Source organism: Silene latifolia, chromosome 11 (genome assembly GCF_048544455.1).
Source record: "Silene latifolia isolate original U9 population chromosome 11, ASM4854445v1, whole genome shotgun sequence".
Classification (NCBI taxonomy): domain Eukaryota; kingdom Viridiplantae; phylum Streptophyta; class Magnoliopsida; order Caryophyllales; family Caryophyllaceae; genus Silene; species Silene latifolia.
This window is the reverse complement of record NC_133536.1, coordinates 10,682,380-10,698,383: the sequence shown is the minus strand read 5'-3', so window position 1 is coordinate 10,698,383 and position 16,004 is coordinate 10,682,380. Positions and strand designations below refer to the sequence as shown.

The 16,004-nt window shown below is 37.3% G+C and overlaps 2 protein-coding genes across 2 annotated transcripts; both read left to right on the top strand.

Annotated features, from left to right (window-relative positions):
* On the top strand, positions 1–551 carry LOC141612908 (uncharacterized). The gene is made up of 2 exons (XM_074431655.1): positions 1–475; positions 541–551. Exons 1-2 carry the CDS (start codon positions 1–3, stop codon positions 549–551), a joined length of 486 nt encoding a protein of 161 aa, XP_074287756.1.
* On the top strand, positions 510–1,792 carry LOC141612699 (uncharacterized). Its single transcript, XM_074431489.1, has 2 exons — positions 510–1,228; positions 1,558–1,792. The coding sequence occupies exons 1-2, from the start codon at positions 586–588 to the stop codon at positions 1,686–1,688; spliced, it is 774 nt and encodes a 257-aa protein (XP_074287590.1). The 5' UTR covers positions 510–585; the 3' UTR covers positions 1,689–1,792.
* The last annotated feature ends 14,212 nt before the right edge of the window (positions 1,793–16,004 follow it).

Here is a 16,004-nt window from a genome sequence, read left to right as displayed (position 1 = left end):
ATGCATGAAATTAGTACAACTTCATCTTCTTCATATGAATACTTTGAAGATCCTTTATTCTTGCCTCAAAATGATCACCCCACTGCTACTCTTGTCACAAATCTCTTTTCTGGACATGATTTCTTGGGTTGGCGTAGGGATGCATTCATGGCTTTAACATCAAAAAACAAAGAATCTTTTATTGATGGTACATCTGTTAGACCTGCTGTCAATGACAAGAAACACAAACAATGGGTTAGGTGTGACTTTATGGTGAGACAGTGGATACTAAACTCTTTATCATTACCTATAAAGGAAAGCTTGAAATATGTCAATTCTGCTCAAGAATTATGGTCAGAATTGCTAGAAAGGTATGGCCAAGCTAGTGCTCTAGAAGTATATCAGTTGAAGAAAGAATTGGAAGGTGTTTCACAGGCTAATTCTTCTTTAGTTGATTATTATGGCAAGATGAAGAACTTATGGGAGACTCTAGATGGTTTGGATCCGTTACCATTGTGTACATGTGGTAAGATCAGTGAATGTAGTTGTTCTTTGCTGAAGAAGATTATTGAGAGAGAAAATACAGCAAAATTAATCCAATTTTTAATGGGTCTTAACGGTGGTTATGACACAATTAGATCTCAGATTCTTTCTATGGATCCATTACCCTCTATTAACAAAGCTTTGGGACTTTTCCAAAAGATAGAAAGGCAAAAGCATATTACATATGCTGTTAATTCTCTTACTGAAGCATCTGCATATGCGAGTTATAAGCATTCTGATAATAAAAAGACAGCATCTGATGACACTACTGGTTACAAATACTGTGATCACTGTGAAAAGAAAGGGCATACACGTGAAACTTGCTTTGGTCTGAATAGATGTCCTCACTGTAAGAAGTTTGGGCACAATCCTGCTAATTGCTTTGTTGTAAAAGGATATCCATTTGACAAAAACAAGGGCAAGGCACCTATTACTTCTGGTTCTGTTTCTAAGACAAATCAAGTTCCTAAGTCTACTGGTTCTGGTGTTGTACAAAGGGCAGCCAATATTGCTGAAACAACTTTTGAATCACCACTTGATGATAAAGTCTTGGCCTCTGCTGGTTGTTCTGCTAGTAGTAAAGAGCAAGGTCATACACCTAATATTTCTTCTGATGTCCTTAATGGCATTATATCTACTGTTATTGATCAAGTTATTCAAAGAATTTCTGATCAACAAATAGGTCTCTCATCCTCTCAATTCTTAGGTATATCTTCCTTTTCATATGTCTCTGCTGTTCATAGTTCTTTGAGTATTAATGACTGGATTGTGGACACTAGAGCTTCAGACCACATGACATATAGATTAGACCTGCTAACTAAAGTAGTTGATCTTAAATTGCCTGTCAAAGTTGGTTTGCCAGATGGTTCAATTAAATTTGTGCATAAAACTGGTACTGTAACATTAACTCCTAGACTAAAATTGTTAAATGTGTTCTATATACCAGATTTTAAACAAAATTTGATGTCTGTTAGTAAGATTATAGACAATAATTCTGTGTTTGTTATTTTCAACTCACATGAATGTCTTTTTCAGGACCTTTCAAGTTAGAAATGTGGTTGTTAAAGGCAAGAGAATTGCAGATCTTTATAGATTTTCAGTTCCACTTCATAGCATTGCTTTTTATGTTCAGCAAGCTGTTCTTTCTAAAATTCTATCTGTATTAAAAATATCTACTTGTTCTACTGTGAAAAGTGATTCTTTGCATTTAATTCATCATAGATTAGGTCATATGTCTGTACCTAAGTTGAAATATGTTCCTGGTATGAAAGAATTAATAAAATCAGACTTCTCTTGTGATACATGCATTCTTGCTAAGCATCATAGGTTACCATTCTTGCCATAAAAGAGCTGTTTCTTTCTTTGATCTTATCCATATTGATGTATGGGGGCCATACAAGACACCATCTATTTCTGGAGCAAGATATTTTTTAACTATATTAGATGATTTCTCTAGAAATACATGGACAATTTTATTTCAAAACAAGGATCAAGTTCCTGGTTTGCTTAAGGACTTCTTTGCTTACATTTCTAATCAGTTTTCTAAAGTTATCAAAACTATAAGATCAGATAATGGTACTGAATTTCTCCAACAATAATGTTCTGCATTGTTTAAAGCACAAGGCATAGCTCATCAAACCAGTATTGTTGGCACCCCCCAACAAAATGGGAGGGTGGAAAGAAAGTGTAGGCATCTTCTTGAAACTGCTAGGGCACTCAAAATTCAAGCAAATTTGCCCATCAAGTTTTGGGGAGACTGTCTTCTAACTGCTACTTATTTGATTAACTTAATGCCATCTTCTTTTATTGACAATAAAACTCCATTTGAGTTACTTTTTAGTCAAGTGCCCTCTCTTGATCATCTTAAAGTTTTTGGGTGTGTTTGTTTCTCTACTATGCCACCAACATTTTCTGATAAGTTTGGAAATAGAGCAAGAAAATGCATTTTCATTGGCTATCCTCATAATCAGAAAGGCTATAGGTTATATGATGTAGAATTACACAAAGTATTTGTTGCTAGAGATGTTATATTCAGAGAACATGAGTTCTATTATACTACAAAACAGCCTGAGGACTTGAATATTACTACTACAAGTTTGGTAAATCCTGCCTCAACATCACTTCTTTTACCACAAGATCCTGTCACTCAAGTTAGCACAAATAATGTCACTCAAGTCAGCACAATTGATGCTACTGAGGAGATTCATATTAATGATTCATTAGAGAATGATGGCATTTCAGCTGGAGCACCTGCAGTAAACATTCCAGCACCAAATACTATAAGCAATCAACAAGAAGTTGCTATCAGGAAGTCAACAAGACCAAGGCAGTTGATCACTTGGTTGAGTGATTATCATTGCTCACAGAAGCTGCCAGTACAGCAAGAGAGATCAGCAAATTCTGTTGCTCTGCACACTACTGTACTCAAACAGTTGCATGAGTTTGCACCAGATTATGTGTCCTCACTGGCCAATGTCCTGAAGGAGCATGAGCCATATAGATATGCAGAGGCTAAGGAAGATGCTAGATGGGTACAAGCTATGCAGATTGAAATAAAGGCCTTGGAACAAAACCAGACTTGGGAATTGGTTAAGTTACCTAAAGGAAAGAAACCAATTGGCTCCAAGTGGGTATATAAGATAAAATATAAACTTGATGGGTCAATTGAGAGGTTCAAAGCAAGATTAGTTGTTAAGGGCTTCAATCAAATTAAGGATAAAGATTATAAACACACATTTTCTCCTGTAGCTAAGCTGACTACTGTGAGAACTTTATTGGCTATTGTTCAATTATAAATTACCGCAAGTGAACGGTGTCTGTTGTAGCACTTACGGGTCGATCTTAGGGAAGTGAAGGTTGAGTACTAGTCGATTTATGATTTGATTTATCTACGTCAAAATAATATTTGTGTATGTGCGAGGTATGACAGAATAAAAATAACATATAATAATTGGATAATAAAATTAATTCAATAATAAAAAGCTCTAGGACAACGGTATCACCATTAACATAGATTGATCAATATAGACTATTGGAAGGAACAACATATTTAATTGTGTACTTAGGTGAGACTAATTTTCAGGTTTTAATTCTGAAAACTAAAACCAATACTTGTTATTCTCTCTCGAGATATAAGAAGCCTTCCTATAGTGAAATAATCCTATTCTCATGGGTCTTATAACTCATATAGGAGCTTTAAGGATCAAAATTAAAATGTCTCAACTATAACTCTCACCATTCTCATAGGAGAGGTCTAATTTTGACTCGGGTTCTCTAAGTGGAAGTTCAACTCTCATTGCAATCTACACTAAGTACTTATTAATTATATTTAAATCACAATATATATGCTAACTCGAAAGGACTAAACTCAACTCTCATTGTAGTATTAATCAAGAGCTACGTATATAGATTATGACTAATGAATTAATACTTTAACACAACCCTATCAAACCTAAGTACAACCATTAAATAATGTTTAGAAAATTATAACATTGATCAATCCATATTAAGGCTCCACCGAGCCCTAGACAAAAGACTACTCACGATCCATAATTATAACTAAAATAACAATTTTAATAATATAAGATAACATATTTAAATAAATAAATAAAACAAATATAAAAGAGATAAATAAGGGAGATTAATATAGTATTAACTATGGCAATGACAAGTTGATAACTTTGAGCTTGTCGTCAAATAATAGCATGAAAGTGTAAAAATATGAATAAGATAATTGATGTGAATAATGAGAGAATAAATAGAATTTAATATGAAACTAATTATTTTATTGTTTATTGTTGTGTTCTCCCCTCTCTCTCAAATGCAAATCACCTTCTTTATATAGGTGATCATGTGAGTTTCTAAATTAAATAATACACGTACGTTTACATCACTAATTAATGTAAATACATTAAATGTAAAATTATTCCTACAGTTTATGCTATTAGTGCTTGAAGTTTCTTCAAAATATGAATGTTTCATGAATTAAATAATTAATTTGAGATGTTTCATGTTGTATTTATCAGAATAACTCTTCACCCATGTAAATGTTGGCATGCGTTTTCCTCGTAAATCCTTCAATGTAACATCAACCAAATTGAATGTTTCACCACTTTATTTTCAATGCTTCAACTTTTGTAATTGTGCTTCTTTATTTCATGATTTGTAAAATGGCGGCCTTGTCAATATTTTATTTAATTCTTGGCTTTTCATTTTATTTTGGGCTGCTTTGTCCTTATTTTGTGGATTTGGAGGTTTTGAATCTGAGCTTGAAGTCCTTATTTATTTTGTCGTCTTTTATTCATCGCCTCGCTTAGCTGTTTAGCTAATATCAGCATCAAAATAGCTCCTTCCTAGAAATAATTATATAAATCGCAGTAAGATGTTCTAGGAAGTAATTTATTATTAAAATGAAATATAATGCTGAAAATATAAGTAAAATTATGGGAAATAAGTATATAAAATATAGTAAATTATGCGCTTAACAAATTCCCCCATGCTAGACCTTTACTCGTCCTCGAGTAAACTCCAGAGACATGAATAACTAATCCACAACAAAAGGTCAAATGTGGCAAAAGTCAAGGGATAAAATAATAATTCAACCAAGGTTTTCGAAAAGAAATTAAATATAAGTTCAAAATCATTTTAATTTCGAAATAGAGTTTAAGATCACAAATTAACTCGCAAAAACAATCACCCTAACAAATCCAACAAAATATTATGTAATGTGCCCAAGTGACCTTTCAATCTTACCACCAACCATCTAGACAAGTGACAAACCAGTGGACCCTCACTTTAGGGAATGTAAACGCGGAAAATCACTACTCTCATGTGTCCGAGTTGTAAGGACACGGGTTACACATATAAAACTAAGCCTAAACTTGTCGGCTAATACATGTCAGGAGGACTTTTATGGGTTGTAACGGGGCTAGGGGTTAAAGGTGTGGATTTTTTTGGAAATGTGGTGTTAAGAGTAAGAGTTAGTAAAGAACTTGTCAAATCTCGGTCGGAAGTATGGATACAAAAACCTCCAACAACTACTCTTCATATGAAATATAGAACAAACACCAAATTTTATTACCGAATTCCATGATTTAGAACATACACCTTTATAAATAGTAGAACTCGAACCCCATTTATTAATAATTAGAAGTATGACCTTTTTTTTCAGATTTTTCTTTTTCACTTTTTTTTTTTGGTCTTTTTCAATTTTTTTTTTTTTTCAAACAACCATCAACCCATTTCATATATTAGTGTTCACCAAATTACCATCAGTTACTCCCCCATGCTTCGCTTGTATCATAGCCTTACTCAAACCGAGAAAAACAAACACTTCACTAACCCTTACTAGGGTAGGATAATGTACGGAAACGGCTTGTAATGTTGGGTTAACAAAGAAATAAGGCTAAAGGCTCAAAGGGGTTTCAAATAGGAAATATTAAATTCGGGACGGCTTTTTGGCTCATGTAGCTTATAAACAAATGAATGCCTCTATCATTCATGCAATCCTAATGGCAAGTACTAATCCTAAACCACTCATGAAAGAATTAGATTGGCATGGATGTCCCAATTTTATTTGGCTATGTGATCTCACGGCTTTTGGTCACATGGTTATATTGTCATAAGTCCAGTCAAACCATCTTACCGCTTTTAGTGTCACAAAAAAAGCACAAAACAAAAACTCTATCAGACTTTCAAGGGCGAAGCTGTCTTGCTTACCTCATGTGATCAAAAATGAAAAATCATTGTAAATTTGAAGATAATAACTTGATCAAATTATGCTCAATATCCACAAGACTAGCCACAAATCAATTGCATTTTTTTCAATTTTATATTTTTTTGTGTTTTTTATGAAATATAAATCAAAAAAAAATGTAAGCTAATTTAAAAACTTAATCAATACAATTACCCTCCCCCATGCTTAAACCAAGCATTGTCCTCAATGTATGAAATTAAAGAACATCAAATTATTAGGGAAAGGAAACGAGCTCACCAGGCATTGTCGCATGAAATTTGAGCACGAGCATGACCTGTACAATTTAGCTTGTACTGATTAGTTCTTTTTATTTATAATTTTTTTGTTTTTTTTTCAATAAAGATTCATGGGTTGCCTCCCATGTAGCGCTTGTTTAACGTCACGAGCCTAAATCCTTTGTAGATTAATTCGCAGGCGGAACGATAGAAAGCGTGAAGATTACTTTCTCATGAATAGGTTCACCAGTAATATAGTGCTTAAGGCGCTGACCATTGACCTTGAAGCAGCCTTTAGCTTCATCAAATAATTCAACTGCTCCATATGGAAATACCTTAGTGACACGGAATGGCCCAGACCACCGAGAACGAAGCTTACCCGGAAATATTTTCAACCTAGAATTAAAAAGAAGAACTAAATCCCCTTCATGGAATTCTCGCCTTAAAATGCGCTTGTCGTGCCATCTTTTAGTCTTCTCTTTATAAATACGAGCATTCTTGTAAGATTCAAGTCGAATCTCATCAAGCTCATTTAATTGCAAAAGACGACGCTCTCCAGCACTTTTATAGTCATAGTTAAGGGCTTTGATGGCCCAATATGCTCTATGTTCTAACTCAACTGGTAAATGACATGCTTTACCATACACCAATCGAAATGGGGAGGTTCCAATTGGTGTTTTAAAAGCAGTACGATAAGCCCATAGTTCATCATCTAGCTTGATAGACCAATCTTTGCGAGACCTAGCAACTGTCTTCTCTAGGATAGAATTTATCTCCCGGTTGGAAATTTCAACTTGTCCACTAGTTTGAGGATGGTAGCCAAGTCCTTGTCGGTGTTGAACCCCATATTTCTTTAAAAGAGCTTCAAATTTCTTCTCAATAAAATGGCTCCCACCATCACTAATAAGAACTCTAGGGACACCAAAACGGGGGAAGATAACCTTCTTAAGGAATTTAGATACAACTCCAGCATCATTTGTAAGGGAGGCGATAGCTTCGACCCATTTTGATACATAATCCACAGCTACTAGAATGTATTTGTTTCCGAAGGAGGATGGGAACGGACCTTGAAAATCAATGCCCCATACATCAAATATCTCAACCTCAAGAATAAAGTTTAGAGGCATTTCATTCCTTCTAGAAATATTTCCTGTTCGTTGACATCTATCACAACCCTTCACATATGTTGCAGCATCCTTGAATAAGGTTGGCCAATAGAAGCCACATTGAAGGACTTTAGCTGCAGTTTTGGTGGTACTAGCATGACCACCACATGGCAAATCATGACAATGGGAGATAATGGAATTAGCCTCTTCATTTGGCACACATCGTCGGATAATACCATCAACACAAGACTTGTAGAGAAAAGGGGTCATCCCAATAATAATGCTTGACATCACTAAAGAATTTCTTCCTTTGGTGGGAATCATACCCATGGGGTGTAACTCCTGATGCCAAATAATTCACAATGTCAGCAAACCATGGAGTATTAACAATAGCAATAGCAAATAACTGATCGTCAGGAAATGAATCATCAATAGGAAGGCCATCGGAAGGGCCTTCTTGAACCAGATGAGATAGGTGATCAGCTACTAAATTGTCAGCACCCTTTTTGTCTTTAATCTCCATATCAAATTCTTGCAGTAAAAGAATCCAAATGAATCGATGCAGGTTTAGCATCTTTCTTGCTCAAAAGATACTTGAGTGCTGCGTGATCAGTGTGCACAATAACTCTAAATCCTACTAAATAAGTGTAGATACCTCATTTCTGCACCTCTCGCAAACCACCCAGTGATGATTGGGCCGCATGTTTGGTACGCGGAACGATTTGTGACAGTTCGTAATATTATCGTCAAGTGATTGCTCAAATATTAATGTCTACCTCTTAGTTGTCATCTACGTGCCTAAAATCGTCTTCATTTTCTGATAACCGTTAAATCCCGAGTCAGAATGTTCTGGAATGTTCCGGATATTTCTATTCCATATTTCATAAATTTTATCTTTTGGTAAACAATTTCCCGTAATATTCACATAAGATATTAAGGAAAACCGAATTATCTCCGTCCTACCATAACTCAAACACGGAAATCTTTCTTCCGCAGGAGGAAACCCCTTGGAAACAGACGCAGCAGGTGTTGCGCTTCTTCCAAGAGACGCAGTGGCTGCTGCGCCTCTTCCCAGGCCCTTTTCTGCGTATTTTTCGTATCTTTTTCATATCTTTCCGAGATTCACTTCCAAAGACTCTCTGAAGCCCTAATTCCTCCACGTGATTAGTATAAATAGGAGCTTTCGCTCCTCATATTTCTCACGCGAGTGTCCGCCCTTCTCTTCTCCCTTTGCATTCTAGACTTTGTTCTTACTTTTTGGCGTCTACGTGCTTGAACATTCGACCACGTAAGCTCGGATCCTTCTGAGTACCAGCCTCGTTTGCATGACCGACCAATTTGACCAACTCCATATCAATCAACTTAGTTAATCTAATCGTTTTCCTCTTACGAGGGCACTTTCTTTGCATTCGCGTCGAGCATCACTAATCGATATCTTAGTCCTTCTCGTTTCGTCAACATGTAAGTCTGAGGGTGTAATCTCTCTTTTATTTATTGTATTTATTTATTGTATCATCATCAAATGTAAGGTTTATGTCGAAAATACCATTAAAACCGATTTCTAAAACCATGCTTTAAAACCTCTTTTTACGGATTTCCGATAGATAACAAGTCGAGAAAGGACGCGAATCTGCTGCGCCTCTTTCTTGAGGAGCGCGATTCATCTGCGCCTCTTCGTGAGGCCGCCGCATTCTTCGCTTCCTTTCTTCTTCGTTCGTCCTCTGTTGTTCGTCAAAGTTCTTTTATTTGTTTCGTTTGTTTGTTAATTCTTCATCATGATAGCATATAATTCACATGTATATTTATTATTCATCTTTAATATGTTTTAATCATCACAAATCCGACTTAAATCCCAAATAATCCAATATTTGCGGGTTTTCGTCATTAAATTCAATTCCGGGTTATAGGGATTCAATTCATCAATATTGGGTTTCTGGAATTCGTCTTTGATATAGTTTTCATCTGTCCTTTCACATATTCATCATTAATCCGTCATATCTAACTTAATTAATTGATTTAATTTGTTTAGTTTGTTAATATTTTTCACTCCTGTAATTAATCCATCTTATGTTAATTCGTTTAATTCCGTCTTATTCATGTTTTATCGTTTTCACGACCCATTCATATGTAAATAACCTACTCACTACTACAGATACAGGCTATAACAACGGTCAAAAACCGTTGTTATATAAAAAAGCGGACGTTGTTAAAGCGTCCGTTGTAGAAGGTTTTAACAACGGTTAGTTTTCTTAAGGAAACCGTTGTTAAAACTATTAACAACGGTTTTATGTATAAAAACCCGTTGTGGAAAGTGTGACTCAATTTTGGGGGGAAAGTTATAACAACGGGTTTTAATATACAAAACCGTTGTTATAACTAAAGACAACGGGTTGTTTTAAAATAACCGTTGTTGTTTGTTCTTAAAAAATAAAAAAAAAAAATTAAATATTACTAGATGCATGCATAATTACGGCCTGTTAGAATTCCGATGCATGCATTATTACTGACATCACTGTACATATGAACGGATAATATGGAATGAGAAGGGTTAGTAATAAGATTTGAAGCAGCATTATTGAGAGATATGATGATGATTATGGCACAACTTCCTAACATATATATTAATTAAAAAGCAACTCAACCCACACATTGCTTAGTATAAATACATTGCATATCTCAACTAACATTTCCATTATCTCAATATATTCATCTCCAAACCCTAACTGCTAAAACAAACTCTACTTAATCTTTCAAAACAAACTCAAAAAACTCCAACAAAATGAATGATTTCATCCTTAAGACTCTTACCATGATCGAGAACAACAACAACTTCATCCGCCGGTTCCTCCATATTGAGGAAAGTTTCAGAGCTACCTTGCGGATGCTCGATCCGCACAAGCACGCCAAAGAAGATGGCTTGACGGAGCGGCGCGATTGCGGCTATATGACGATATAGCAATCTGCTGAACGGAACCTCAAATAGCCAAGGAGGAGAGGACGGATACGATAGAAGCGAGAATAAGATCCTCTATGAAAATATAAGAATTGCATTTTTACATATGTAATTTTTTTTTAATTTATGTATTTATAAATATATATATATATATATATATATATATATATATATATATATATATATATATATATATATATATTAATTATGTTTATCTTACTTCTTCATCTTGCTTCTTCATTGTTTTACTAACTAATTATGCGAACAATACTTAAACAAATAACATAATGGTCGATACAAACACATACATGCAAAAGAAATAAATAGAAAAAGAAAATAATGACGATGAAACTAACGGTGACGGCGAGATTTACGATAAATACGAACGTAATAGACGATGAAATCAAAAGTGACGGCGAGAAGATAAAGCGACGATGAGAAAGAGAGAAAGAGAGAAAGAGAGAAAGAGAGAAAGAGAGTGTGTATGTGTTTTGTGTTTGTTTGTCTGCTGTGTTTGTGTTTGTGTTTGTGTATTAATAAGGGTTGTGTTTTGTGGTCACAGCAGACTTACTTGTTTGTGTGGTTTATAGTATGGAAGGTATTGACACGGTTATTAAACAACAACCGTTGTCAAATATGTTTTAACAACGGTTGTAAAAAACACCCGTTGTTAAATAAGTTTTAACAACGGGTTTCAAAAATAACCGTTGTTATTACTTTTCACTAACTTTGCGCCAATTTTGCGCCAAATTATTAACAACGGTTGTGCATGTGTGACCCGTTGTTAGAACTAATAACAACGGTTTTTATAACCATACCCGTTGTAATTTATTTTAGTAAAATTCGCGCCATACATTCTACAACGTCTATTGTGATTTTCGTGAATAATCGTTGTTAAAGGGGCGTTGTAGTTGCCTGGATTTGTAGTAGTGACTAATCACTTTCATCCGAGTAAATAAATTGATCAATCATTAAATTCACCAATTGATATTAACAACACGCAATTCCGGCTTCACGGCCGAATTCGGTCGAAACGCAGGCATTGCGTCTTTGTTATTCAAAAGACGCACTCTCTGCGCTATTCGGTTGAATTCTGTCCCTGAACTCCGTTTCTGCCTTGACTTAATTATTTAGTCTACGTATTAATTGACTATTATCCGTATTATCACCTTCTGATTTGCTCGTACTTCATTCCTTTATTCTTTTTCTCAAATTATCCGTTTTAAAGGTATTTTCGACATAAATCGCCTATTCCAATGTAATTATTGTAATTCTTTTATTGTAATTTTCTTTTGTTGTACTTATCATTATTTCTTTTATCATTTGTATGTTCTCACATGCAATTGAGCATTAAATCCTACTTCGACCTTAATTGTATGCTAAATTGATTGTTCACCGACTTAGTATTAATTTTCACATGTTAGGATTAAAACTTGGATGTTGCATTGCATGCATATAGCCGACGATATATCGAGTATAGACAACTTCCCTAATCATTAGTAGAGGCCGCTATCGAGGCGGGCGGGATTAGGTGTTCGATCAAAAGAGCTTCCTAATACGTACCCTCACCCCTTACTCCAGATATCTGTGAACACCCGTGTTCATTGGCATCCACGAGAGTCATTCTAGACATAGAATGCTAAGGGTAACGATTGCTTAGTGTTCATGTCTCTACTTTGTGTCTTGACATGACACGAGGTATTCGAACGGTTCCAATTTCCCATAAAAATTGGTGGCGACTCCATACAAAAATGCAATCGCTTGTTTCTCTTTCTCTCCCAAGCGCCCCCGTGGGCCCCCGCTGTCCACAGTTTGGCGACTCCGCTGGGGACATACACTTACGTGTAGCAAGGGTGAAACTTGAACAAAGTTAGGGAATAATTTGTACAAGACAATCGTCGGTTTTCATAACTCGGTCTTCCTAGACCGTTTTATTCGGCCTTCCTAGGCCCAACCCAACCCATTCGACCAATCGTCCCGTCTAAACGGTCCTAATTCTTATTTGGGCCTAAGGATGGATAGCGATTGACGTCATCCATACCATGATGCTTACTCTTGTTTGTATCAAGGGCCTTCACTACTTGAGGAAATGGACTAGGAATCGGCCTTACTCTTGTTTGGTACGAGCCTCTCCACAGACTTCGGGTTTGATGGTTCGGTATGGCAACCCACCCTTTAAACCAAAACCCTTTTAAATGCACTCAGCATCCCGTTATAATGCTTGTATAAATGTTTGTACCTTACGTGATCACCACTTCTAAACAAAACCATGACGATTTTTTCAAATCAAAACCCATTTTCAAACAAAATTTCGAAATAGGCTTTCAATTAGCGCAAAATCCGGTCAAAACTCTGTCCGTTTGTCGTGTCAAAATTCGGGCCACAAGCCCATTTCAAAACCTCACTTCGAGTCCACTCCTACAACTACACTATAGTTGACTAGGACACACATTTTCAAAAACCTTGTCTTCCTTCAAAGCTCACTCAACACAAGTGGCACACACCCACTTCACGAGTCAAAACATTTCTTCTTTTAGCAAGTGTGTTAGAATGGTCGATCGTGTTTTGATTCGTCGCCGATCTCTTGTCCAGTTTTCAAGATGCCTGGGTCCAGCGAAACAAACCTCCACCAACTTCAAGATGGTAATGATCGAATCCTAGCCGCGCTAGCCCAAATGCAAGTCACCCAAGACCAAGTCTACGACCGCCTTGAACTCATTGAAGGCCGTATCTATGCCGTAGAGGGAAGGTTGCCCCCTCATGAAAGTGAAGTAATAGGTGACTCTGATAATGAATCCAAGGATGAAAATCCTCTCATGGGGATGACTGTAGGTGAGAAAAGACTCCAATACTTAGAGGAGCAATTGATGTACCTTAAGGGGGATGACATTTATAGGGAGAACAATCGCAAGTATGAGGCCGTCAATTCCAAATTGCCAACTAACTTCAATATGACGGATATCCCTAAGTTCAAGGGACACGAGAACCCTTTGAACCACATCCGTGCCTTCAAGGATTACATGTCTATCAAAGGCATCAAACCCGAGATGTTCTTAAGGATCTTTCCTTCATCTCTTGACACTATCCCAAAGCAATGGTTCTACTCCTTAGATCACAAGAAGGTCGCTACTTGGGAAGACGCCGCAATCGAGTTCTCTAAACAATATGCGGATAATGCCGAGATCCAAGTCAACATGCGTACTCTAGAGGTTCTTACCCAAAATGACAAAGAAGGATTCACCGACTTCCTAAGTAGGTGGAGGAAGACTAGCACCCAACTAGTTGAACGCCCGAATGAGGCTACCCTTGTGGAAAAGTTTGTGGATAATCTCAAACCCATCTATGCCAATCATTTGAGATACCAAAACATCAAAACTTTCAAGGACTTAACCGTACTAGGGACAAGGATTGAAGATGACATCCGTAAAGGACTCTTGTCCAAAACGGTAGGTCGAGGATATCAAGGGTCCACAAGTCGTTCATACGGCTCTACTAGCAAGACCGATGAAGTTAACCTTCTCGAGCCATCCAAGAAAAACACCCCACCAAGGAAATTCACAAATCTTGGGGACACTTACTCCAACGCTCTAAAAAGGTTAATGAAGCAAGGTAAACTCCAACCCATCGGACCTACTCCCGAACCCGAAAAAAAATCCAAATTCTGGGACGAGAACTCGTACTGTGAATACCATAGGGGCAAGGGACACGACACAGAAAAATGCTACAAGTTGAAAAACGTGCTTCAAGACATGATTGAGGACGGTCGACTACCAATACCACCGGGAGGTAAGCCCAACAACACTGAGAATCCTCTTGGAGTTCTAGTGATCACAAGTGATGAATCTACCTTAGATTGCTCACACCTCATTTCTCCATGCGAAAATGAAATTTATGCAATCGAGAATGAAGGGCTCTACTCTACTATCTCCCCTACCATTTCCGACTTCATCACATGGGCAAGAAGTGTGGATAGACAAGTTTGGGAATTAGAAAACATAGTGACAACCCTACATGATCCCAACGCAACACCCGAAGAACATGTGTCACTAATCTTCTCTCAAGATGCTACTATGCAAGAAGTAATCACCGCGGTTGATAAACTAGTTGACCAAATCATACGACTAGAAGGTGATATCGTGAGAATGAGGGAACTAACTGCAATCAATGGAGTTTGGGCCGACGATGACGAGGACGAGTATCTCACTGAAAACTCCCTAGTCAAAGAAATAGTCCAAAATGGTGAAGACCAAGATGTGGACCACCTAACTCGTTCGGGTCGCCCATATCAAAGCACTACTCAAAATGGTCCAACCAACGTCATCACAGCAATTAACAACGAAGATGACTCCACTGATCATTTGCTCAAGCAATTACAGAAGACAAAGGCTGATCTTTCAGTCTGGCAATTAATAGCAAGCTCATTCCCACATCGCCAAGCCTTACTGCAAGCTTTGGCCAAACTAAATGTAGCACATAACTCCACTCCTGAAGATGTAGTCAACTTGGTCTTCCAAGAATCACCGAAGCTAAGTAATCCTATTACTTTCTCGGACAAAGATTTGCCACCTTTTGGCGCTAGTCACAACCTTGCTCTATACATCACTGTCATTTTTCTAAAGAAGAATGTGCCAATGACCTTGGTGGACGATGGTTCTGCAGTCAACGTCATACCCCTCAAAACGGCATACAAGCTAGGCATGAAAGAGTCGGATTGGACGCCTACCAATCAGGGTGTGCGTGCATATGACGGTACACGACGAAAGGTGGTAGGACTTGTTAACCTAACCATAGCCACAGGGCCAATCGAACGAAAGGTTAACTTCCAAATAGTGGACATCGAAGCTTCCTTCAACATACTTCTGGGAAGGCCGTGGATTCACGCTTCCAAAGCGGTAACATCCACTCTTCATCAAAAGATCAAGATCCCACTAAATGGCAAAGTAGTGACGATCACTTCGTCACCCATCAAGGCAATAATCGAAAAACAGTCAAACAATCAAGTCCTTGCGGATCCCGTGTACGAACTTGGGGGCTTCCAAATTGTAAGTGTCATAGAAAGCGAGTTGGCACCCTTATACTATAATCCCTACTCCAACTTGGTGGTCAACCACATACTCAAAACCCAGGGATACTTCCCTGGAATGCCTTTAAACCCTACTCGAAGAAACACCTTCGCACCATACAAGGAAGGCAACTCAAAGAGGATACCACTTGGATTAGGGTACAAACCCACAAAAGAGGAGGTTCTCGAAATGCTTGCCCAAGTCCAAAACCGTAAGCACGTAGGAGTCCAAATGCGACCCTATCTCCCTACTTTAAATGGGTACTTTGTTCAAGAAGGAAGTCTAGAACTCTTTCACGGATTTCCCGAACCTTGGCATTATCTCGAGAGGAAGCTAGCCGGAATCGAGATCTTTCACGATTGCTACTTTATCCCTCCAGAAACGGTTCCT

Bases quoted from the DNA above. Each gene is read 5' to 3' on its own strand.
- LOC141612908 (XM_074431655.1), top strand. From the start codon at position 1: ATGCATGAAATTAGTACAACTTCATCTTCTTCATATGAATACTTTGAA.
- LOC141612699 (XM_074431489.1), top strand. From the start codon at position 586: ATGGGTCTTAACGGTGGTTATGACACAATTAGATCTCAGATTCTTTCT. The intron at 1,229-1,557 runs GTATATCTTCCT...TGTCTTTTTCAG, and splicing joins CTCATCCTCTCAATTCTTAG to GACCTTTCAAGTTAGAAATG.